Source organism: Gallus gallus, chromosome 4, assembly GCF_016699485.2.
Source record: "Gallus gallus isolate bGalGal1 chromosome 4, bGalGal1.mat.broiler.GRCg7b, whole genome shotgun sequence".
Classification (NCBI taxonomy): domain Eukaryota; kingdom Metazoa; phylum Chordata; class Aves; order Galliformes; family Phasianidae; genus Gallus; species Gallus gallus.
Genome location: NC_052535.1, coordinates 38,427,992 through 38,451,152, shown reverse-complemented (window position 1 = coordinate 38,451,152; position 23,161 = coordinate 38,427,992). Strand labels below are relative to the sequence as shown.

Below are 23,161 nucleotides of genomic sequence, written 5' to 3'. Positions count from 1 at the left end.
CCCTACAACAGGGAGCACTGCAGAAACGCACGTGTCTCCCACACTCCTACGTGCAGGGCGCGGACGCACTGGGTTCCCTCGAGCAACAGAGTTTGGGCAGAGCAGCAAGGCACTGCCCAGCAGAGCAAACGCTGCGGGGACGAGAAGGGACGGGAGCACATCCCGCTGAGCTGCACCTCGCAGCAGGGCAGCGAGTGACCCTCCCGGCATACGCGGGCTTAGAGAGCTGGCAGCGCCGGGAAGAGCGCTGAGAAGGTGCACAGAAGCCCGTGGCAGTTCTGGGAGAGACCTTCCTCGGTCTCTGCGTTGTTCCAAAAGGAGACGGGTCCAGGCTTTTGGCACGGGTTTGGGTCGCTGAGGGCAGCTGCACGGGAGCCAAAGCAGCGGGCTCAGTCTGGGAGCCCCACGCACTGCAGTACGGGACGGAAGAGCCGGCCAGCTCCAATGCCGGTGCCACGAGCGGGGGCACGGAGTGCGCGCACAGCGCGGCCGGGGGGCACCTGGCTGCTTACAGTAAGTGAAGCAGAACCAAGCCCAGCAGCGAGCCACAACGCGGAAAGCGCGGCGCTTTGCGACAGCTCGGGCTTCCTAAAAAGCACTGTGCCCTCTGTGAACTGTAGAGGACCAACGGGACGTGACACCCTCACGCCTCACTGCACGGCTGGCGCTCCGCTTCCCCGGGGGGGGGCAGCCGGCCCCCAGAAAGCCCCAATCACCCCCACGACACCAGGGAGGGCTGCTGCGGGTGGGCGTGGGGACACCGAGGCGGCGTTTTAGGGGGCGCCTCTTACTTGTAGGGGGGCCGGTGGGGCCGTTGCCCTCTGGTGGGTCTCTCTCAAAGGGAAAACTCGGGTGCGGATGTCAGCCGTGGGCGCGGGGCTCAGCAGCAGAGCTGCAGGGTGTCCGCACATGGGTTGAGGGCGCAGGGCTTTCCTCTGGAGGAAACGGGGGGCTGAGTGGGAGGGGATTTACTGCCGATTTATGGGGAAGAGGGAAAAAAGTATAAAAAAAGGGGGGGGGGGGGGGGGAAGGCGAGAGGAGGAAAGAAAAAGAAAGAAAGAGAAAAGCAGCAAGAGGCGTTTCAAAGAGAAGCGCAGAGCGGCTGCACGGCGGCGGCGCTCGGCGGGCGGGGGCCGGGGGCGCTCGGGCTGCGCGGGGTCGGGGCGCGGGGGTGCGGCGCGGGGCGGCGCGGCGCGCGGGGCGGGCGCCGACGTCAGGGCGCCGCGTGCATATTGATGCGGGGGCCCGGCCGCTTTCGTTAAGGAGCAGAAGGAAGCAAGATGGCGGCCCTGTAGGAGCGGGGAGCGCGGCGCCCGGCTGTGCGTGCTGGATGTCGGCAAGGCTGAGGGACGCGGCGGAGGTCAGAGCGGCACCCCCGCCGCCGGCGGCTCTCACCGGCGGCCCCGCGGCTACCCGGGGAAGGGCGGGGAGGGGCGGCGGGGGTCGCGCCGCGCACCCGCGGGTGGGTGGGCGCCGCGGCCCCCCAACATGGCTGACGGCTGACAGAGGCGGCGGGGCCCCCCTCTCCGCCCCGCCGGGCCCCGGCTTCGGCCCGCCGCGCCGTCCCCGCTTTTCGTGTGAGCGGGGGGGCGCGGGGCGGCGCTGCCCCCGGGGGGCTCGGCGCGACTCGGGGGGCTGCGGGCTGCCGGCGGGAGGGCGTCGGGCCCGGCTTTGTGCCGCTTCCCGGCCCCGGCGGACACAAAGGCGGGCGCAGCCCCGCGGGGACGGGAAGAGGAGGGGGAGCGGGGCCGGGGGGGGCGGCGGAGGGCAGGGGAAACGAAACCGGGGCCGGGGGCGAGAGGAGCGTGTGTGTGTGTGTGTGTGTGTGCGTGCGTGCGTGCCTGAGGCTGGCCGCCAGGCCTTCCCTTTTTTTCTTTCCCTTTTCTGTTGTTTTTTTTTTTTTTTTTTCCTTTTTCTGTTTTTTCTTCCTCCGTGCAACCTCCACGCGCGTGGCCGTGCCCCCCTCCTCCCCTCCTCCCTTCCACCGGCGGGTGACAGCGCGGTGCCCCGCGGCCGCCCTCGGAGCGGCACCCGGGAGCGGGGCAGAGCCGCTGCCGCGGGGCGGTTTCCCTTTCGGGAGGGCGATGAGAGGGGCAGCGTGCCGCACCGCGCTGCTCACACGCGCTGTTTCCACGCACGCGGGCGGCAGCCGGGTCGGGCGGCAGCGCGAGCGGCGCCGCGCTCCCCGTGACGCTCGTAACGCGGCACTGAGGAGTTTCGGAGCGGAGGAGAGGCCGCCCCGGTGAAAGCAGGTCAGCGGGGGTCGCCCGCCGGCTAACGAGGCCGTGCGGCTCGCACGCTGACGGCAGGCTGCCTCGCTGCAGCGGGGGTGCGCCTATCCGCAGCGGGTGGCCGCTTTCCCCGCGGCCGTGAGGAGCGCACGGGACGGGACGCGCTCGGGGTGGCCGCGGGCGTCCAGCCGGGAGAGTCCCGCTCTCCGGGGCCGTAAATCGCCCTTCCTTATCTCCGGGAGCCGGAGCGATTTGCCTAAGCGGTGCGCGATGACCGCGGTATCTCCCGTCCTTCGGGCTGCCCCCGCTTTTCCCAAACGCCTCGCGTTCTTGGTGCGCGTTTCGGGTTTCTAGGGGCTTTTCTTTTCCTCGTTGCCTCAAAACCTGCCTCCTCTCACCCCTCCACGTCAAGGTAAGCCTGCGCTGTTTATATACAGTTCACCATTTGCGCGTGATGACTAAGAGCAGTCGTGCAACAGGTTTTGATAGACTGTGGTGCAGAACACCGCCTCTTTCAGCTCTTTCCCTCTCAGACGGGCAGCGCCGAGCTGTGCTGCCCTCCAACACCTCCCAGGCTCCGGTTCTCTGGTGCTAAGTACTCGGTGCTTTTCTAAAGACTCAAATAAAACCCCATACAAAAGATCAATGCTATTTTGCTACATCTGTGTTAAAGGCAGTTTCGTGCGTTTCTTACCCTGCTCGGAAGTTGTGCTGTTTGCACTGTGCTTATTTCTGTTCTGTCCCCAAAATGCTGGTAAATCCAGCGAGGCAAGGGCTACGGTTCTGTCTGATCTGTTGTGGAAAGCACAGCATGAGCCCTACCAGTGGGTCTGGGAGGGATTTAAATCTGGCGCTGGGAAGAGAAGAAAGGGAGGGCAAAGATGTTAGAAGTTGAGTGTTGAGGTAGCGGGACTACCTCGCCAAAATGAAGAACTCAGAAGTCACGTTTCATAGGGAACAGTTCTGTATCGTTCTGGGGAGTGGTGCCGGAAAGCTTTGTAGATGCTTCCAGGGACCCCAGAAACTGGTCTAGCATTGCCTGATACAGAGTGAGTTAACAAGTACCCAAAAAGAAGAAAAGGTGAACAGGAGACACTGGGGCACCTGAGTTTGCTGAGCTGTCACTGCTCGTGGTAAGGCTTTTAACTGGGGCTTTGGCATCACTGGTTCCTGGCTTTTCGCCAGGGAGATTGGCACTGTTTTGATGTAGAGCGCGTGGTCCTAGACTTTGGTGTGTCAACATTGTTTAAAGAACACAAACCATGTGCCTGCTGAGGAGCTGTATTATGACGGACAGACTTCCAAGGCCTCGTGTTGGCACCAGCGCTGCGTTGGGTAACAGAAGGGGGAGGCTGTCAGTGTTTGGGTTTCTGCATGTAGAGTCAGGAGGCTCTCTGGCTGCTGCCGGCACCAGAAGGGACCATTCTCTTACCCTGTGAGTTTCAGATGTTTTGGGATACAGCGTTCCATGTGGTTCTTTTCTAGGTTAGTAATGGCCAAGTGGCTCTAAAGGAAAAACCCCATGCTTTGGAACAAATCTGCTGTTTGGATGTTGAAAAAAAAGATGTGAAGTTTGGGTTGCAGTGATGTTACCGACCCAGCGGAGTGGTTCTTACAGAGCGTGGCTGAGCGGTGGCTTTAAATCACCTGCTCTGTTTCGTTCCGACTTGTAAACGTTGAGCTCCTGTAGAAACAAGGGATGGTTGTTTTTGCGTTGTCTGCTTTTCATGATGCAATTTCAGAGGAGCTGTCAGACGTGGCTTGTCGGGGCGACCCTCCTGTCTCCCTCGTGGAGTGCCGCACAGTAGCTGGAAGCGTGGTAGCAGCCTCTGTGAGCCAGCTTCGCAACTGGAGCCTGAACGTGGTGGGACAAAGTTGCCAAGTTTCAAGTAGAGTTGGTGGTTATCTTGGAAACAGTGCTGGGGAACACAACCACAAATGATTTTGCCAAATAATATACAGTATTTATTTAGTCCAGCTCTCCGATTGCTGCTAAGGCAGTCAGCCAGCAGCAGTGAGCGTTGTGACATCACTTTGAAAGGCAGCGTGCTGCTTCTGAAACGGAGTGGGATGTACTATGATTCATTTTTAGTTTTTTTTTAAAGCTGTAGTCTGAACAGAGATAAAGCATATGACTGCATCATGGCTGAGAGCCAAAAAGGGAATTATATGAATCAATCACACTTGCAGCATTTTTCCGATCTCATTCTCCATAAGGCAGTGAGTACCTTCTTACTCATGTAATGATATTCTGTAGGAAATGTATCCTTTTTAAACACTGAACAAGTAACTAGTAACAAGTTGCCACAGCTCAAGCTGGTATGCTTTCAGATCGTCACTGATTGCATGTGCAATTTGCATAGCTTGTCCCTATATCCTAGGTAATAAAGTGGTAGAAATGGAAAGTACCATGAGTAATCATCTTCTCAGTCACCCATTGAAAGGAAATCACTTCTGCCTTCCCTGAGGGCAGACAAGTCTCTTAAAAAATGGAGAGGGAAAAAAACAACCACCCATTTCTCAAGGAATTGCTCAGTGTGTGGAGGTGGAGGGGTTAAGGAATGAAATGGTGAAGTTCCAGCATCAGCTGGACTAATCCCAAGGACAGCTGATGACTGACCTGAAAAGTTGTTTGGATTAGAGTACTGGGAGTATGTCTCATACTGTGTAGCAGGGGCTGACAGAAGGTAGAGAAAACCAAGGCTGGAAGCATAGAAATAGCTAGCAGCTAACTTCATCCACATCTCTCACACACTGTGAATGAAACCAAGGGACAAAAATGTCCTGCCTGGTAAGAGCATCAGAAAGCACTATTAGTTATTGATACTAAAGGGTTGTAAGTCTGGGGACAACAAAAAGAGTTGCTGTGCTTTGAAAAACAAGTTAACAATTAAAAGACTTAAAGATTTAAATTGCTGTCTATCTTTTCATGCAGGCTTCAGGTTTCATCTCTGTGAAACACCTTCTAAAAAGCTGAATCATCTCAGCAACCCAAACAGAATTCAGGCTCTCCTTCAAAGCCCAAGTTTCTGGGGGGCGGGGGGTTTGCCCAGTTGGAGTGTTATTGCCTTATAGCATACATACGATGAGAAGCTCCAGTAGGATTATTCTCACAAATAAATAAAGGTTTGTAGCATTGAGGCTTTGGTTTGACCTAATTCTTGGTGTGTTTGTGCCTTTAGAAACAAACAACAAGCCCACCTTGTCTAAAAAAATAAATAAAATGCATGCATCTCCATTACAGTCTGTGGAAGAACAGACTTATCCTATACTTGAATTGAACAAGACAGGATGGAAATGTTGAATTTTCCTAACCAAGTAAAGCACGGCTTTTAAGATAGTTTCTCCCTCTACCAGCATATAAAAGGTCTGTTTCTTCAGAAATGTATTTGAATGCTGAAACAAGTAAGAATTCCATGATGAGGTAAGGCTGGTGCTTCCACAAGTCCCTATGATTCCACTTACCAGAGAAACTTTCCAAGCTTTGCTAACAAGATGGCACTATGAAAAAGCCTCCGTGGTCCTGGATGAGAGTGATTTTTGTTTGTTTGTTTTCTTTTTTTAGTTGTAAAAAGAAATGAAGAGGGAAATCTGATTCATAGAAAGCATGTTGTATTAGGAAAAGTGTGTTCCTCCCATGCGAGGGAGCAAAGCAGTGAGCTAACAAAACCAACAATAACTCAATAACCACAACGTACCCATTGGAAACCCCCTCCACAGGTACAGGGCAGTACCCTGGGCATTTTCTAGTTAATTATGATGATGCAATTTAAGCAACATGAAATACCCTCATGTGTTTTACGGCATCGCTTCTGACCTCTAGCATATTCCAACGACTTCTGCATTCTTTACTTTTCATGAGCTGTGCTATCTTGAATTTTACATTTTGTTGACTAAAACTTAAGCAATACTTCTGCTTAATCTTCTCTCTAATAACGCATGAAGAGCCCAAGCTGTGTCTTCCAAGTGTCCTGGCACGAGCTGCTCCAAGTCCTGTCGCGTTGGGAAAGGATTTGGCACCAGTGCAGTGACGCCCCAGCCTACCCAGTGGGTAGATGCTGAGGTCGGCGATGGCTCCACGCGGCCGCACGCACGTGGCTGAGTGTTTACAAACAGTGTCCCAGCATCCTGGGCAGCAGCTGCCCTGACGCGGCCCAGAGTTCTAGGAACGTCCCCGCTCCTCATGGGAGCAAGGGGAAGAAATCCAGCGTGCGGAGCTTAAGAAAACATTGTAGCTGGCTTTTTGGCTGGGCTTGCTGCCTCTGTGTTCCATTCTAGGTCATTGGCTCCGTTCTCCAATGCCGCCGTTTTCCCCTGCGCTTGAACGCGTTGGAGTGGGCTGACCCAGAGTACAAGACATGGTTAAGGGAACTCAACCATGGTTTCACATGATTCCTCCCCCTTCCCTTTTCAGAAGCTCATGAGGAATCCAGTCCCAAAAGCTTTCATGACAGACAGCTCTTAGAAGTACATGAATCCCACCCTAAGTTGTCAATATATTTTTTCTTTCATTAGACATGACTCCCTGCCTGCTCAAGTAGTAGAACTCTTTTTTTTTTCCTCTTGAAAAAAAATGAATAAGAAATCATGAATGCTACTAACTTTATAAGTGAAATCAAATAGCTGAAAGTATTACTTAATGAGATGTGTTGACACAAAGAGGTGTTGCTATTACAAAAGCTAATACCACTGCAAGGCAAGTTTGAGATCTCCATTAGACGTAAGAAGCTCAGTGGTGATTTCGGCATTTGCTCAACCAAAAGGATCATGCCACCAATCTGCTGGGATTTTTTTCTTAAAGTGTTGGTAATTATCAAGGCTGTCTTGCAAGGTGGCTTCAGGAAGCACAGACAAAAATGCATCTCATTGGCCAGAAGCACCCAGCTGGCGATATTCCTGGTGCCATCTCCTGTGGACCTAGCCAAAGCTGTCAGACAGGTTCTGATCGGAGGAGACTATTCACACCTGTGCCATGTGCACTGTATCTCATCCTGTGCACGTTTTTCAGACTCTTTCATGCAGGTCTACTGCAAGCTTGGGAAGGTGTATAGAATACATCACTCTCATTGTAAAACGTGACCCAAGAGCTGTTTCTTTTCCATACAGAGAGGTTGATACAAGTGTCTCTTCCTTATTCTGAATTTGTCTAGATGAGTCATGGCATTCATTATCATACAACAGAGTTTGAAGGCCAGTGCAGTTGTGACACGTGTGACTTTTGACATTAGATGTATGATTGCACAGGTTGCTTCCTTTCACTCAAACACTGACTATGATCAGGGTATTTTGTTACTGCGCTCCACTGGTTTCTTTCTCTTCAGTCCCCTTCTTTGCTGGGTACAATGGTTTGTGTCACATCCAGGGCGTGCTTTTGTTTCACCAAGCTCCTCACCTTCTTTTGTTCCCTTTTCTGACTTTTTTGACCCACAGTTCCCATTACTCTTGCAGCTACTGTGCTAGCAGAAGGCAGTGAGCCAAAACAGAGAACAGATAATATACGAAAAGGGCATTTCTCAGTATGCGCTACTTGTTCCTCCTCTTGCCACTTTCAGTGCTGTTACAGGGATCAAAGGGCAAATATTACCCCTGTTCCTGATGCTGACGCTGGAGTTTTGCCCTCAACTTCAGTGTCCTTTAATCACCTCCCTCCCTATTTGTTCCTTTGCACTGTAGACAAGTGTTCTCACAGCACTCACCCTTGCGCTCCTGATACTTGTTTCATCTTTGTTTAACTTGTTTGTTCTCACAGTGCTCCTTCACTTGTGTCTGAAGTCACGTACTTTGCAGTTATCTAATTTTTATACTTGCCAAAGGACATACAACTCTTACAGCTCTTATGTAAGCAGAAAGGAGAAAAGAACGACTGCATATTTCCTCCTATGCCAAAGTAGCGTTGCTGACCTGTCCATGGTAAAACAAAGAGAATGAACTGCTGCAGGAAAGCTGGAGTTGCCTCCCTACCCCCAAAATCACTAAAGTTCACACAAATGAGAGATTTCCATGGAGCTTAAAGTGAACGTATAGCTTAATAAAAGGAGTGCAGTTCACTCCTGAAAGAGAACACATGAAAGCTGGAGGATGTACTGGACTTTCCTTTCCCTTGGATTGGCAGAATCCAAGCGGGGGTGCCTGTGTGTATTAAAGACCTTCATGTTTTGTTTATTGATTTATTTTTCTAAAAGGTGAGCCTTTCATTCCCACTCTGCTCCTTTGCTGTCTTTTCCATTTTGCTTTCAAGATGAGGAACTGGGAAAGGCTGGATTTCACCCCTTTGTATCTCCTGGCAGACATTTTGGAGAGAAAAAAAAAATCAGTGCTAGTGAGTCCGCATTTCCCACAGTCAGTTTGCAGGAGCGACTGAAAACAGTGAGCAAAGAGGGCAATGCACTCTTGGTATTTATAAACATGAAAAATGCACAAAAGAGAAAAATGGTCTTTCAGCTTTTCATTGTTTCTGTGCCACTCTCCATTCTTTCCATGGAGAATTTGTGCTTTTTAAAAAAGTCTAGACCTGAGCTTTTCCACTTCTGTGTAGTCCTTATTGCACAGAAGCAGCTTTTGAAGGTACGAGAAAGAAGTGGGAAGAATAAGAACTATGCTGATGCATTTCCTTTCTCTCCATTATTACATGTAGTGCCCGAGAAGTGGAAGAGGTTAGGTAGGGGAAAATACATCTTCTTATGCAATTTTCCACTGTGCTTGTGTTGTGCAGTTGACAGTATGTTAGGTACAGGTGGCTTTTTTCTTCCCCCACCCCCGGTGCTGTCAGCTGACTTGTGATCCTGTGAACTGATGGCAGCCCCTGTGCTTTTACAAAGCCCTGTTCAGTTCCCTGTGCTTTGCAGAGCTGTCACAGTTGCCCTATGCAGATACACTGGCAGGAGTATCTCCATGCTTTGTAGCAACTGAAAAAAATAGTCTGGGGGAATTTTTTGCCCTTTCGGTGGTAAGGGAAAGGAAATGGGTGGGACAGTGCATATAGAGATGGATTTATTTATTTATCATTATTTAAAAATAAAAGTTTCCAAAGCATTTGCAAGTTAACATATTTCCTAGAAAATACATACCCTAACTGATGGGGTGGAAAGAAGTTTTGCTTCTGGAAGGGTGAGTCTGTAACTACCTACTGAACAGCTGCTCAGAGATGCTTTGTTGGGTGAGCTGCAGCATGAGTCGCATTTGGGATGGCAACTCTGATGCTTCTAAATACAGGGAGAGTGAATAGAGTGAAATTAATTACTGTGCATTGGGAGGCACCTCATATCCCAGCTGCAAAACAGAGTCCCACTGCACTCAGGGCTGTACAAACATAAGCAGCAAAAGGGAACAAATGTGGCTTAACTCAGTGAAGGAGACAGCAACAGAAAAAGGAAGCCTGGCAGTGTATGAGGGCCAGAATGTCAGGATGTCAGAATGTCATTTGTTTATAAAACAAAGCAGAGGCAGACAGCTGCCTTCCAAAAGCCTAAATATTTGCAGTAAATAAAGTTAAGCTGCTATTGTTACCTGCTCTGTGTGTGCGCATGAAGAGAAGTCCCTGACCAGCACTGCAGCAGTCTTTTCGCTGGGGTGCTATTAATGAGAAGGCAAAACATGTGCAGAGTAAGAGAAAGTGTGTAAAATTAATAGGCAACAACTGAGAGCCAAAGCTCACAAAACGTGGTACAAACTCTGCTTGAGCCATTCATTTCAGTACTGTAGAATAAAACCTAAAAGACATACAGGAAAGCTGTGGTGTAGCTGGGAAGTGAACCCGTATCTCCCATGCCCCAGTGCTCTACCCATGGTACCCTCCTTCCTGCTCATTCAGAGCTTTGTAGATAGTTTTCTTTGCTTACTAAGATAACAGAAGTATCAATTCTAAGAAACAGAAACTCGAATCAGAAACAAGTGGCTTTTCACTTTCTTCAGAAGATGTTTTTCAGTAACATTTTCTGTTAATTGACAACTCATCCAGTTTTTTAGTTTTGGAGGTTTTTTTTTTCTGTTGTTGTCGGTTTGTTCGTTTTGCTGGCCAAGCCTCAGAACCTTTAAAGCAGCACCACTTGTCCAGCACAACCCAGCAAACTGTACCTTGAGAACTTCATTCATCTCCTCAGGAAAGGGGACTGCTTTTGTGCAGTGCTTTGTCCCCTGAGACCCCTGACTCAAGTGAGAAAAGGTGCAGGGAAGGGTGTTAGCAGCCTCACTGGTGCTGCAGATGTTTCCATGCACCCTCCAAACAAACAGGCAGAATCTCAGAATGAGCTAATTTTTAATTAAAAATAGTATGTTGCGTCGGTTAATTGCAGTGTGTGGGATGGAGTTGTGTAATGCCATTTCAGTAAGTAGGTACTACAGTAACTCCCATTAACCTTTAATACCCTTGATCCTCCTATTCATTCAGGCAGGATTTCCCACAGTCTGCGAACTGTTCTGTACGCCAGCCCCAACCTACCACGCGAGTTCCGTTGTGATCTGTTTTATCAATTAATGGTTTGTCACGGTTCACAAATGCTCATACTGACATCATACTTGGTAAAGGAGCTCAAAGAAGAATTAAAAAAAAAAAAAAAAAAAAAAAAAACAAACGCAAATGTAATTTGCTGCCAGAAAGCCTCTCTGCACAGGCAGACTGTGTTGGTGACACGACCCGAGGAGCATTTGGAACAGAACTTGAACTAGAGATGATAAATTGTAATGCTGTCCCTTTGGTCATTGGGAGTTCTTTGCTGTGGGCAGCCATAGCTCAGGCTCCCCAGTTTGGCCCGTAGCATGCTGAGCAATGCTACGTGCCTTCAGAGACTCATGATATGAGCCATGATGAAGTGCTTTCGGAAACAAAATCTGATGGGTAATTTAGCTCGGCAGCGTTCCCTTGGATGCTGACAGAGGCAGTTGACCATGAAGGACAGATAGATTTTCCCCGCCATGTTTACAGATCCAGCCGTGCCGCATGCCACCCCACAGAAAGATGGGGAGGTAGCACAGGGGGTTGCCTGCTCACTCTCCCAAGTTCTCACTCATCCCCAGGCAGTTTTGAGGTTTGGCAGCCGGGTCCCACGTGGCTCGCGCACGTGGCGGCGGTGTTTACAAACACTGTGACAGGCTGGAGGGTGCCACACGGCCGGGCCTCACTGCCGCGGCATGCCGTGTGCCAGCCCATTTCTCGCCTGCAGCAGTCGCAGCAAAATGCAGCTCTGACGGAGGCCGCTGGCGCCTTTAGGTTTGCTCATTTTACGTTTAGGCAACATACAGTCCGACGTTTTAGAGCACGGTTGTCCACAGTGAGTCAAAAATAGAAACTTTATTGCTCGATAGAGTAGTAGCGCTGGAGAGCGCTAGCTAGACGCTCATGCAACAGCGAGGAAGGTGCTTTTCTGCTTTCCAGAGACGTTGCTCAGGAATTGGGTAACACTTACAGTAGGGCAGAGTTTCAGAAAGGAAATGAATGGATGCCTTTTCTGCTTCCCCTTAACGAGCCTGGGACCCCTTTCCCTCCAGACTGAAGGGACAAGTCTTGACAAAATGCAAGGTGCTTGGAGCAGCCGGTGTTTGAACCCACAGCTGCAGTATCCTTAGGAGAGGACCACTTGGTTTTCCTTTGTTTTTGCAGGCCAATGGCATACAGCAAGAAAGAGGTTTGGACAGCTGTGCGTTGCCGTATTAAATGGCCTCCCATAGCTGGGTCACACAGAGACAAAGCATGCTTATTTCCAGGCTCAGCTGAAATGTATTGACTTACTTTTTGCTGCTCTCCTCGTGAGTTCAGAGTTCAAGGACTCGTGTATCTACTGTACCTTGAGTTCAGATAACCAGATAGAACACACAGAGAGAAACAAACAGAAAAGCCTGTTCTCTTCGAAGACAGGCATTTTTTCACACTGGTTCCCCTGTTGTGTTTCAGGGTGTGCACTATTTGTTCTTCCCCTTTTGTTTCGCTCCCTCCCGGCCCCCTCCACAGTGCTGCACGCTTGCCCGCTCGCAGCCGCCGCTGGCTTGCCGGCCTGAGAAGTGCAAACTCAGCAGGGATTGGTAACACTTTAACTCTTTGTCCTATTCTCAGCTCTCCCAGCAAAGGTCAAAGCAAACAAGACTTACAGCTGCACTTGAAACAGAATGGTAGAGGAGGGAGGGACGCCTGCAACGGGCTGTTCCCCCTCCTGCCTGGTTCTACTCCAAGCACGTGAAGTGCGCGGCCAGGGTGAGATGAAACTTTCCATAGGCTTTGGGAGCCGTATCTGCTAATTTCTCGTGAACAGGAAATGAAAGACTCATGACTTTTGTTTGTGCCAACCATATCTGGCTTTGTGCAACCTCGGCCGATGAACAGGAATAATTTAGGAGTTACTTCCCCAAATGCCTGAAACACGGTCTTAGTTTCATTGGTGCAAAGCCAGCAAAAAGCTATTACAGACACGACGTCTCGGTTATCTGTCCTTGAGGTCATTTCAGAAACATTGGCAACGTGCCCCTATACAATTCTCTTCCCTAACAGCCATAGTTTTGCATTGTGTTGAGGGGCCACGCCACTCCCTCAATTTCACTGAGGGCAGTAATGTGTTTTGTTTGTCGTGAGAACGTTTCAAAGCCCTGCCATTTGCTCACTGCCGAGCAAAGGAACATGCCTTGACGCCGCCAACACTAGCATGGGTCCACCTGTGCCGCACACAGGGAGAAGGTTCCCACTGTGCCTCCTGCCAACCCGCCAGCCCATCCCACGTGGCCGCGAGGCCAGCGTGCCGGTCAGAGAGTTGGCGCAAGAGAGTTGGCGCAAGCCGGCTCAGTGACATCGATCTGGCGCCACGGTTTGCCTCTCCGCCCGGAGCCCTGGCCGGTTTCGATGCTTCGCCACGTGCTAACGCACATGGTTTCAGTGTTTACAAACATGACCCCAGAAGTCTTACGGGCGTGAGGAAAGAGCCAGCAAATGCCGCATGGCCTGCGTGAGGCTGACCCGGCCTGCTGGCGCCAGCAGCGAGCAGCAAGGCGTGCGTACAGAGCGCAGCCTCTGAGCACATACCACACACACAGACGATTTTGCTTCCAAATTGTTTTGAAATATCATTGCCACCATGAGAGAAGTTTCCGCCATAAACTAAAAATAGTTACTATTAGCTAGCAGGAGCAGGCAAGTGATTCAGCGACTTGAGGATAGAAGCGACTGTGTTCTTCGGCACCATAAGTTTGTTTCTTTGCCCAACTGACTCAGAAAGTATTTTCAGTGGTAAGGAAGTGCAAAGCTGGCTTACTTTGGCTAAAATGAAAGAACATTGCTTGAACGTGTGGTTCCTGACTGACGGTTCCACTCTTATTCCTTTATTAACACTTGCAATCACGCGCTAATGAATGCTTTGCAGTTGGGTATCGATCATCTATTTAGGAAAAAGGTGGCTTAGTAGTTTCAAGTGACACACCGTCTACAAAATGTTAATGCCACTGCAAGGCTGACTTGATTTTTGGCATGGGCCTTGAGAGAGAAATGTGTAGCTGAAATGTCCCTCTAGCAAACCAGGCATTACACTCAACTGCCAGATGTCCACATTTCTTCTCCATATGTACTTTCTTAAGCACTGCCAGATATATTAAATGTTTATTAAAAAATAAAATCTATTTGTCTTTTCTTTATCCTTGAAGTTCTTCAAAGAAGTTTGTGTTGTACTCCCAATTACTTGGAAATAGTTTCTTTTCTAGAAGTTAGCAATTTATTGTAAAATGGAAGTACATAGTCAGATGATTCGTTGTTGACAGGCTCCAGTGCTCTTTAAGTCCTCTCAGAAAAACATGTATGTGGAGGAAGACAGGCTATACAACTGTGACTGGTTGCCAAAGATAAATACAGCTTTCTTGAAAAAGCTGCTAAACTAGCAAAAATAACCCATGCTTATTAATAAATCACTTCCAATTTTTACTTCTGGAATCAAACAACTTACTCCTAGCTTTACAAAAGCCTACTAAATGCTGAAGGGTTGTTTGGTTTTTTTCTCCTCAGACAGAATGGTTGACCTTTCTGAGGTAGACGAGATAGTAGAAAGATCATAGTTCTATTTTATACTTGTTACTATGATACATCCTGGTGTTTGTAAATATCATAATGGCAGAGCCCTTAGGAAAGACATACTATGGGCTTCTTGGTGCTCTTTTCCAGTACACTTCAATCCCATTACTGAATGCAACTTCTGCAAGTATAAAGCCAGCCCAGAGTCTTCACCTTTTCCATCCATATCCGTGGCAGCTCTGCATTAGTTGTCAAAGATACTGCAGATATTTTTTGTTGTTTAAACAACATAAGGCAAAGAGGCCAAAGCGTGCCTGCTCTGGGCTGGTCACCAGCTCCTTTCGTGCACTCCAGTAGCTCTCACCAGTGCAGGTGAAGTGCTCTGCAGCTCTGGCCCTGGCTCAGCATTTGTTTTGTCCCACCTCCTAGCTAGCTGAATGTTGCATTCAGCATGTGAGCAAATGTATTTCTGCCAGTTGTTGATACCTTTTCTCTGCTGAATGTTCATTATGATGTTCATTACAGTGTATACAATGGATCTAGAAATAAGAATGGAAGTACTGAAAACAGGTCACTGCTGTGTTACTATTTTAAGAGTTCTTTGTTGCACGTCTTCTGCCTGAGGAAAGAAAATCCACCTTACAGTGAATCTGTATGAGTGTGGGCGGCCTCGGAGAAAGGAGACCCAACAGTCTTAGTGTAAAACCTCTAAATCTGTATAGGTTTTTTTCTGGGTACTCCATAGTACATCTTCTGGAGTCTTTCTCCAGAAGTCCTGAAGCATTTTTCAAGATGTTCTGAGTCAGAAAGCATCAAGATTTACAAGGACTTGTTTATTAGTATTTATGATGGCTGTGGGCTTTATCAGAATATTTGACTTAACCAGGGGAAGATCTATACAGATACGCAGACAATGCATCTAGCGCATCTTTGACTCACAGAGCCTTCTTGCTATTACCGTTAATGATATTTTCTTAAACTATAAGACTCTCTTTCAGTGAAGAAAATATAATGAAATAAATGCTTCTTATGATGAAGATTATTTTATTCAGTGCTTTCAAGTTGGAGGCAGGGGGTAAAAGAATATTGTAAGATTTACCACTGTATGCTACAGGGTGAGTAACCACCATTGTGTCAGTTTAGATGAGTATCTCAAAATAAATGCAGACTCTGTCATGAGTTTGTCCTCTAGGTAAAAAAAGTAATGGAAATCTTGTTTAACAAGTTCAGCAAAAGGCACACCTAAGATTTAATTATGCCTTCAAATGCATAGGTGTGATTCTTAGTAAAGAGTTTTACCCAGCTGCCAGGGAACAGTCTCAGCACTCTGTAATTTTTCTCATATGTAGAGCATTCACTGATCAATAATCATGTCAGTCCATAGTTAGGGGAAAAGAATTCGTCAGTGAAACAAACAACTATCGTCAGCCACAGCTTTCTCTGCCGTGGGTGTGTATGAGAGATTCTTGACCATATTGTAACTTTCTGCCAAGCTCCTCTTCCCTACCACCAGCAAAGCCAATCTACCAAAACCCAAGAGAATATGGAAAAGAGATGAAAGAACACCCATGGTATTTACCGCAGGGGTTTTCCACTAATATCTCTTAATGGGATGGGAGCTGGGAATCTTGGATAGGATCTGAATTGCTCTATCAAAATTTGCAGCACCAGATGGAGCAGAGGGAGGACTCCTTGACCCAGGAGAGCAGAAATGGACCACATTTTCCCTCTGTCTCCTTTACTAGTTGTTTTCTCATCAGAACAGAGTTCCTTAACAGGCCAACAGCTTATTATTTTTGCGCACAGAGAGGAGAATACACAGGACACCTGCTGGCCAATACATTAAGTTATGTTAACAACTGCCTGTAGCATTTGAAGGCAAGGTAGGAACATCGACAAACCTGCAGAGTATCTGCTCAGCACAAACCACAGGCACAAAATGCTTTCCAGAAGTGCTTAAAAAACAGCAACAACAACAAAACTTCCCAGAGGTGTATGAAATAGCCAAGGAAGAGGCCATTTAATCTTTTTCCTTTCCCCCAAGCTAGATGAATCGTAAGTCTCCTGCTTTTGATAAATACTTGGACAATCTCGTCTTGAAGACCTCTACTAGCCGAGATTCTATATTATTCCAAGTCTCCTCTTTTTTATCAACTTTATTCTTTCTGGACAGATGCAACATTCCAGCTGAGGCTGTGCCAAGGCTGAGAAGACAAGTAACTTTATGCCTGACAAAGGCACAGAAATGGGACCATAGCCTGGCCAAAAATTGTCTTTTTTTCTCAAAAGTTTTTAACATCAGCTGTTCAGCTTGTCACCCACTGTAACTCCCAGAACAGCTACCCAGGCAGTTTCTGACTCAGTGCCTGCACTCACTGCTGTTTCTGCCTCTTGAGATACTGCCTTTGAATTAACAACACATGAAACCCCAGAACTTCAGAAAAAAGATTACCTTGTGACAGCAGATAAACTGTCATCAAGTAGGAGGAAATGAACATGGGGTGAATTGCAGAATGTGCCATTATGCACTTTTGTGAAGGTCTGTTGACTCACTAGGCTGTACGGTTTCTTAAACAAAGACCACGTCTTCATTACCTTCATTGCTGCTATTTCATGCATAGCAAAGTGCTCTCTCACAGAAGATGATCTGCCTCTCTCCTGTGGACTTAAAATGAAGAAGCTGGCCAGTAATAAGACTCATGATAAAGGGGTAATGCTGTGTAAGCTGGAAGCCAAACCATTGGGTTGTTGTATTACACTGCTCTAAGAGGGTTTCAGTCCCTATCAGGCATTAGGTGGTCAGATGCACTCTTGTCTTCCAGCAGCCCCTTTTTCTCATCCTTTCCAGTTCAGTTTGTGACCATACCCATAGCCTTACTTCAGTGTCACTCCTACCCCTTTTATCTTTCTCCTTAAGTTCCTGTGACATCAAACACCTTCATGAACATTGTTTCTTTGCCACAGACTGATAGATTGTCTTGATGGATATATTGCTTCAGACCAAACCTCCACCCCTGAGTTCTCTCATTAGGACCAAATCCTTCCAATGGTAGCTTTACTTGTTCATGTTGTATATTCTTAGTTGGGAACTGGAGTTAGACTTGATGATATTTATGGATCCCTTCCAACTTGGGCTATTCTGTGATTCTGTGATCTAGGCTGTACTGAGAGCAACTGAGTGTAGGTACTTGCACTACAGGGCACCAGTAAAGAGAGGTGGGAAAAACAGATGGCTTTACATTGAGCTGATCGTTCTTAATCATAGTGTGACGTATGGTTTCATTATGCTATACTGAATGGAGATAGAAGCGTATTTTGGAACTAGAAAAGACTTTTTTCTTTTGCTCAAGTGCCAGAGGTCTGTGGTTTTGCAATGGAAAGATCTGAATTCTCCTCTTTTTGGTCCAGTGAAACTTTCAGATGAAACTGGCACATTCTGCATGTTCCCATGCATCGCTGCTTTGATTACAAGAGCCTGCTCTGGGTGTGGGCCTCAACACGGGCAGCAGGGAACTAGGGAGGAGCAAGTGGAGCCCAGCAAAAATAACATGAGGGTGAACACTGGGTGCCATGCACTAGCAGCAAGAGAGCTAGCAGAGCTTTACCTTCAGCTGTGCTGTTACAGTTTGAAGGAAGAGAGTATTTGGAGAAGTAAAAGCTGACATTTTTCAAATTGCTAAAAGGAAGCAAGTATGATCTGGTGTGCCAAATCCAAGGACCTTGTTGTCGCAGCCTGTCCTGATGCAGGTTCCTCTGAAGTGGCAGGCGTTTCGATGAATTAGGGCAGCATCCAGGCTCTCGCTCCTAGGCACACTGTGGGAGCTGCAGGTGGTAGAACCGTTTACCATTCATACCTTCCTTCAAGCATCTGCCCTTTAGCAGACAACAATAAAACAGTGCTTGCTCCAGTGCGGCTCTTCTCAGCTGCTGCTGGCTATTCCCCTCTGCGCTCCCTCCTCTAAAGACTTCACCACAGCACTTGGGAGAGTACTGCTGCCAAAGCAGGGCAGAGAAACTCTGTTATTAGGGTGAGCATGCTCAAAGCGACCACCTACCCCAAGAAGCTGTTTTCTTCACTTGTTTGTTTTTGCAGCACCCAGAAAGTTGTAGTTTATGCCACCAGCAGCTACTGCGGTCACTTAAACAGTTATTTCTAAAGCAGTGGCACGAACTGTTAAATTATCTAAAACCAGCAAACCAGTGTTGTGTTTTTTTTCAAAGATTAGATAGAAGGATCAGGAAAAAGCTCTCCCCTGTCATTCTCCCCTTTTGTTTCTCGTTTTAATATTTAATGAACATGTGATATTGTTTTAAGCTAGTCCTGATGGTCTTGTGAAGTTAATATTTAAAGCAGATGGCTGCAGTGCTTTAATAAGACGGTTGCTATGGAAACACGGTGCTGGGAAAGCAACAGTTTCTGTAGCGCGTGGTCTCACTGAACATTTTAAAGGCCCTCGATCTCCGTGTAGCAGGCCCAAGGAGGACTAACTGAGAAATGGGAGACAGCATGCCTGCGTGGAGTATTTACTTCAGCTGGGTTCCTCTTAGAGCTAGCTGGATAGCTGACATTTTTGTGGCTTGCTAAAGAGCTGTTTGAAACAACAAGAAACATGAGAAGAGAGATAAGCAAAAATATTGATGGGGGAGAGGACTGTGGGCAGGAGGCAGATCATTGCAGTTATCTCTCCTTTGCAAGGTGAATTGGATGCAGACATTAACACAAACAAATTTAGAAGCACAAAACACCCACAAACAGTTTGCCGAAATGCCCAAATATTTACTTTGCAATCCTCATGCTTTCTGTTTATTTCATTGTTGCATATCTAACCTTGCCTACCAACGATGTTGCAGCCTAGAACATAGGGAAGGACACATCCTGTACTTTCAGGATTATGTTTCTTCATTGCTGCTTCTGGTTTTCTTTATTCTGCCAAAACTATTTTAACCTGAAAGTACCTAAATTCCTCTGTGTGCGCTGAAGAATCTTATAGGCTGTGATACAGACTTTAGAAATCTTTTTTAAAATGTTGATTACATATATAGCTATGAATTTGCACTACATTGGGATATTTAGGAGGGAAAATGGCAGTCTTTGGGGAAGGGGTACTGCTTCTTCAGTGCAGAAGTGGATAGGAAAGTGCTGCCTCATCTGCTCATGGCTTTCCCTCCAGGGAGTTAAGAAGTGGTTTTCAGAAGTTGGGTGCGTACACAGAGATACTGGTTGTAGAACTGTGAAGCAGGGAAAGTTGCAAAGCAGTCATGAAAAAAAAAAAAAAAAAAGTAAAAATACCGTGGAAACATTGTAATCTGATGTAAAGATAGCACTTGTGAGGAATATCCATCCTTTCATAAAATCTGGCGTCTTGCTGGATCGCGAGTCTTGTGGTATAGCCAGCAATGGTGCTGACCTGGACTAGGTTCAGAGGGAACTGGAGACAGCTTGGTTATTTTCTTTGCTTCATCCTTTCTCTTGTTTCTTTCTGTTCTCCTAAACTCAGCAAATGTTTGTGCTTGTGTGGTTTTTGCTTCCCTCTGCACTTTAAAACAGCTTCTCTAACTCCACCTAATCTGGGTGGAAGGAAGGATGGAGAAGGAGGAGAGAAAGGAAGGAAGGAAGAAAGGAAGGAAGGAAGGAAGGAAGGAGGGAAAGGGAAGGGAAAAGAAAAAAGAAAAAAGAAAAGAAAAGAAAAGAAAAGAAAAGAAAAGAAAAGAAAAGAAAAGAAAAGAAAAGAAAAGAAAAGAAAAGAAAAGAAAAGAAAAGAAAAGAAAAGAAAAGAAAAGAAAAGAAAAGAAAAGAAAAGAAAAGAAAAGAAAAGAAAAGAAAAGAAAAGAAAGAAAAGAAAAGAAAAGAAAAGAAAAGAAAAGAAAAGAAAAGGAAAGGAAAGGAAAGGAAAAATTGCTGTGAGGTACACTCCAGTGATGGGGTTTTCCTCTATCCTGAGACTTAATCTGTTGTATCAGTGCCTGTTTTTCTATGGTCATATCTGATTACTCTATGGGCTTTTCCTGTGACTTAAAACTTTAGGAGGAGGAAAACCACATATGATTTAAAATACCTCCCACTTTTCTACTTTGTCACCACGGTCCTCACCGCCATCATCCTCTACACGCAGCCAAAATGCACCTTGCCTACTTTGTGCCCTCCTTTAACGTCCTTCCTTGGCAGTGTTCAAATGTTACTCTTCACCTCCCTCATAGGGCTTGGTTGTGTTTTTATCTCTCCCTCCCGCTATCTTCCAGTGAGTAGCACTGCTTTGCAGAGGAGGCTGAACAAGTTGAGAAATTGGAGAGGTGTTTCCTGCTCTGTTTTTCATATCCTCTGCTTTGGTTTGGGATCACTGACAGTGCGGCAGTAGGGCTGTGGACGAATACTGTGATATCAAGCCTTCAGGTAATTCTTCAGTACAACATTCATGCTCCATGGATGATGAGCTCAACCTCAGACCTACTCCACATGCACTTACATGTACACTAAACACAGGCACAAAGCACGAAAACAGACATAGTATCTCTGTCTCTATTTTCATAACAGGAATATTTTTAGGCATGACAGATATTATGAAGGAACTCTGCCCAGCTGTGCTCAGGATAGATGAGGCATGCTATTTTAGGTTATTACATAGCAGTTCTCAAAAAAGAAAGTTTCGTAGCAGGCAGCCAAATGTTGGCAGGGAAACCATTCCCTAGGACACTGGGAGGAGGACCACGAGGGGAGCGGGTGACCCAGTGGCTCCACGTGGATATAGCATCAGTGGCCTCAGGAGGGCTTTCCCCATCCTGGAGCACCTGCTCCCAGACCCCGTGGCTGCTGCCCTGGGTAGGATTGCAGTCCCTGCTCTGAGAAGCTTCTTGTCTTTTTCTCTCCCTTCACTGTAAACCTGAACAGGAGCATTTTTTCCACAGCGATGAGTTGATCTCACAAACAGTTCCATTGACTGCAGGGCAATCACAGGGGGCTTGAACTGTGTCTGTTTAAGAAGCTCACAGTGTAGCCTTTTGGGAAGGAGCAGATAACAGTAAGGGGAATCAAAAGCACATCATGTGTTGTTTTAGAGTCTGCTAGAAGGAAGCCCCTTGCACAGCTGAGGCCTGAAGACATTCCTGCAGTACATAAACAGCAAATGAATAATCACTGTCCTGCATAATCTGTTAATTAGTCATAAATGCAAGTACTGGGTGGAGGTGTGAAACACAGGACTCCGCTGAGTGAGACAATGTACTGTGGAGAAAATCCTCGCACCTTTGAGCTTCAAATACTGCTTTTGTGGTAAATACAAGAGATAGAAGAGGCACAGAGTTCTGTGTAGAAAGGTAACAATTGAAAAAAAATAAATATCAGACTTAGCATGGCTTGCAGTTATAACACATTACCGCTTGTCTGCTGTGTGTGGGCTTCTCACAAACCCTCCCAGAAGCAGCAAAAAGTCCGATGATCAGAACCCCTGGGAGCACCAGAATGCTGATTATCTCATAGTGCTCTGTGTGAGTGCTACGGACCTGGAAACATTTGACGTTGGTGCAGTCATAACTAAACGTGATCCCATCGCAGTCAGCAGAGCTGTTTGTGGGATGAGCTCATCCCCTGTATGAGTAAGGGGCTTGTCACTCAGCCAGTAGCTGCTGTGGGAAACCTCTGTGGGCTAAGCTGAAAGCTGTTGAGAAGTGGTGGCATTTAAATGGCAGACACGGTAGTTCAAGAACATGGGGAATGAGAAACTCTGCTTCTAACATTTCCTGGCACATGACAATTTTGATAAGGGGATTACTCTAAACAAAATTCTCAGTCTCGAGTGCGTTCATCGCTTTAATTAGACCTAGCGTAGATGGAAATTTACAGTCTGCTTAAGCTTCTATTTAAATCTCTCTGCTGTGTTCCCTTTGCACACCTGTTTGAAATAAAGTTTGAGTGGAAAGAATAACCTCGTGGTACTCTTTCAGCTTCACTCTACCGGAGAGGTGCCTGTGTCTGGGTAAGCTGCTGGTATTTAGTATTTACGGCAGTTTTTCTACTAGATAACTGGCATCTGTGTGTCAAGCATGCTTATGCGTGGGTGTAGTGGGCAGCCAAAGTAAGGGGCTACATGAGGGGGCTGTAACCTCAGGAGCATGAAGACCATCCACTAACTAAGTCCCTTGAAGTTGCCGTGATAATGTGCTACTAGTATATAATCCTGTGTCAGCTCTGTCCATAAATTATATTTTCTCACATAGAAATACGCCACTGACTCTTCTGAAACCACAAATTTGAATGCTACAAGCTTTGAATGCTGCTTCTGATAGGCAGAACCTGCCCTTGTAGTGAAAGTGTGAATATCGACTCCTTAAACGCGATTTCACATTGACTTTGCTGACACAGTTCATCACTTTGTCTAATCTTGAAAAACCCATATGCAATGGGGCTGGAGCTCTGTCCTCTTAAACAAAGCTTCACCCTGCTGGGGTGAAATGAAAGGCCCAAGGTGGCAGTGGGCAGCTGGTGGAGCGAGGAGGGCTGTGTAGCTGCACCACTGCACCTCTGGGCTGATTGAGGGACAGCAGCCCACTGCCTAAATTACAGGCACAGCATACATGCTGACACTCTTTTTGTACATAAACTCCAAAAAAACCTTCTCACAAGAAGATGTAACCACATTAGAAGTCTCTTGAATCATACAAAAAAAAAAAAAAAAAAAGAACAGAAGAATAAAAAGAGCACACTCCTTAAGCACCCCCACCACACTCCCTAAAAGCAGTGCTTTTTATGACTTAATCGTAAACCCACAGGAGTGGATGAAGTGGATCTGATTTCAGTGATCTTGGAGCTAAATCATTACATTTGATTAAGCAAGAGCTACCTAAGCATACAGATATGACTTTATTGGAAAGCTTCCTTTACAATCCCATCTGAATTGTACCTGCAGTGAGGAAAGCAAGCCCACCAAATTTCTGGATCAATGTTTCTGATGATTTCTGT

At 47.1% G+C, this 23,161-nt stretch overlaps 1 protein-coding gene across 2 annotated transcripts in view; it reads left to right on the top strand.

Annotated features, from left to right (window-relative positions):
• The first annotated feature begins 1,262 nt into the window (after positions 1-1,262).
• The window catches only part of TET2 (tet methylcytosine dioxygenase 2), a 70,495-nt gene continuing 48,596 nt past the window's right edge, over positions 1,263-23,161 (top strand). Inside the window, exon 1 of one of the 2 annotated variants that reach the window (NM_001277794.3) lies at positions 1,263-1,360. In NM_001277794.3, the coding sequence (NP_001264723.3) occupies positions 1,331-1,360 (30 nt within the window). In that variant the 5' untranslated portion in view covers positions 1,263-1,330. Of the gene's footprint in view, positions 22,179-23,161 lie in introns of both variants that reach the window. The other variant, XM_015276223.3, reaches the window with a different exon arrangement.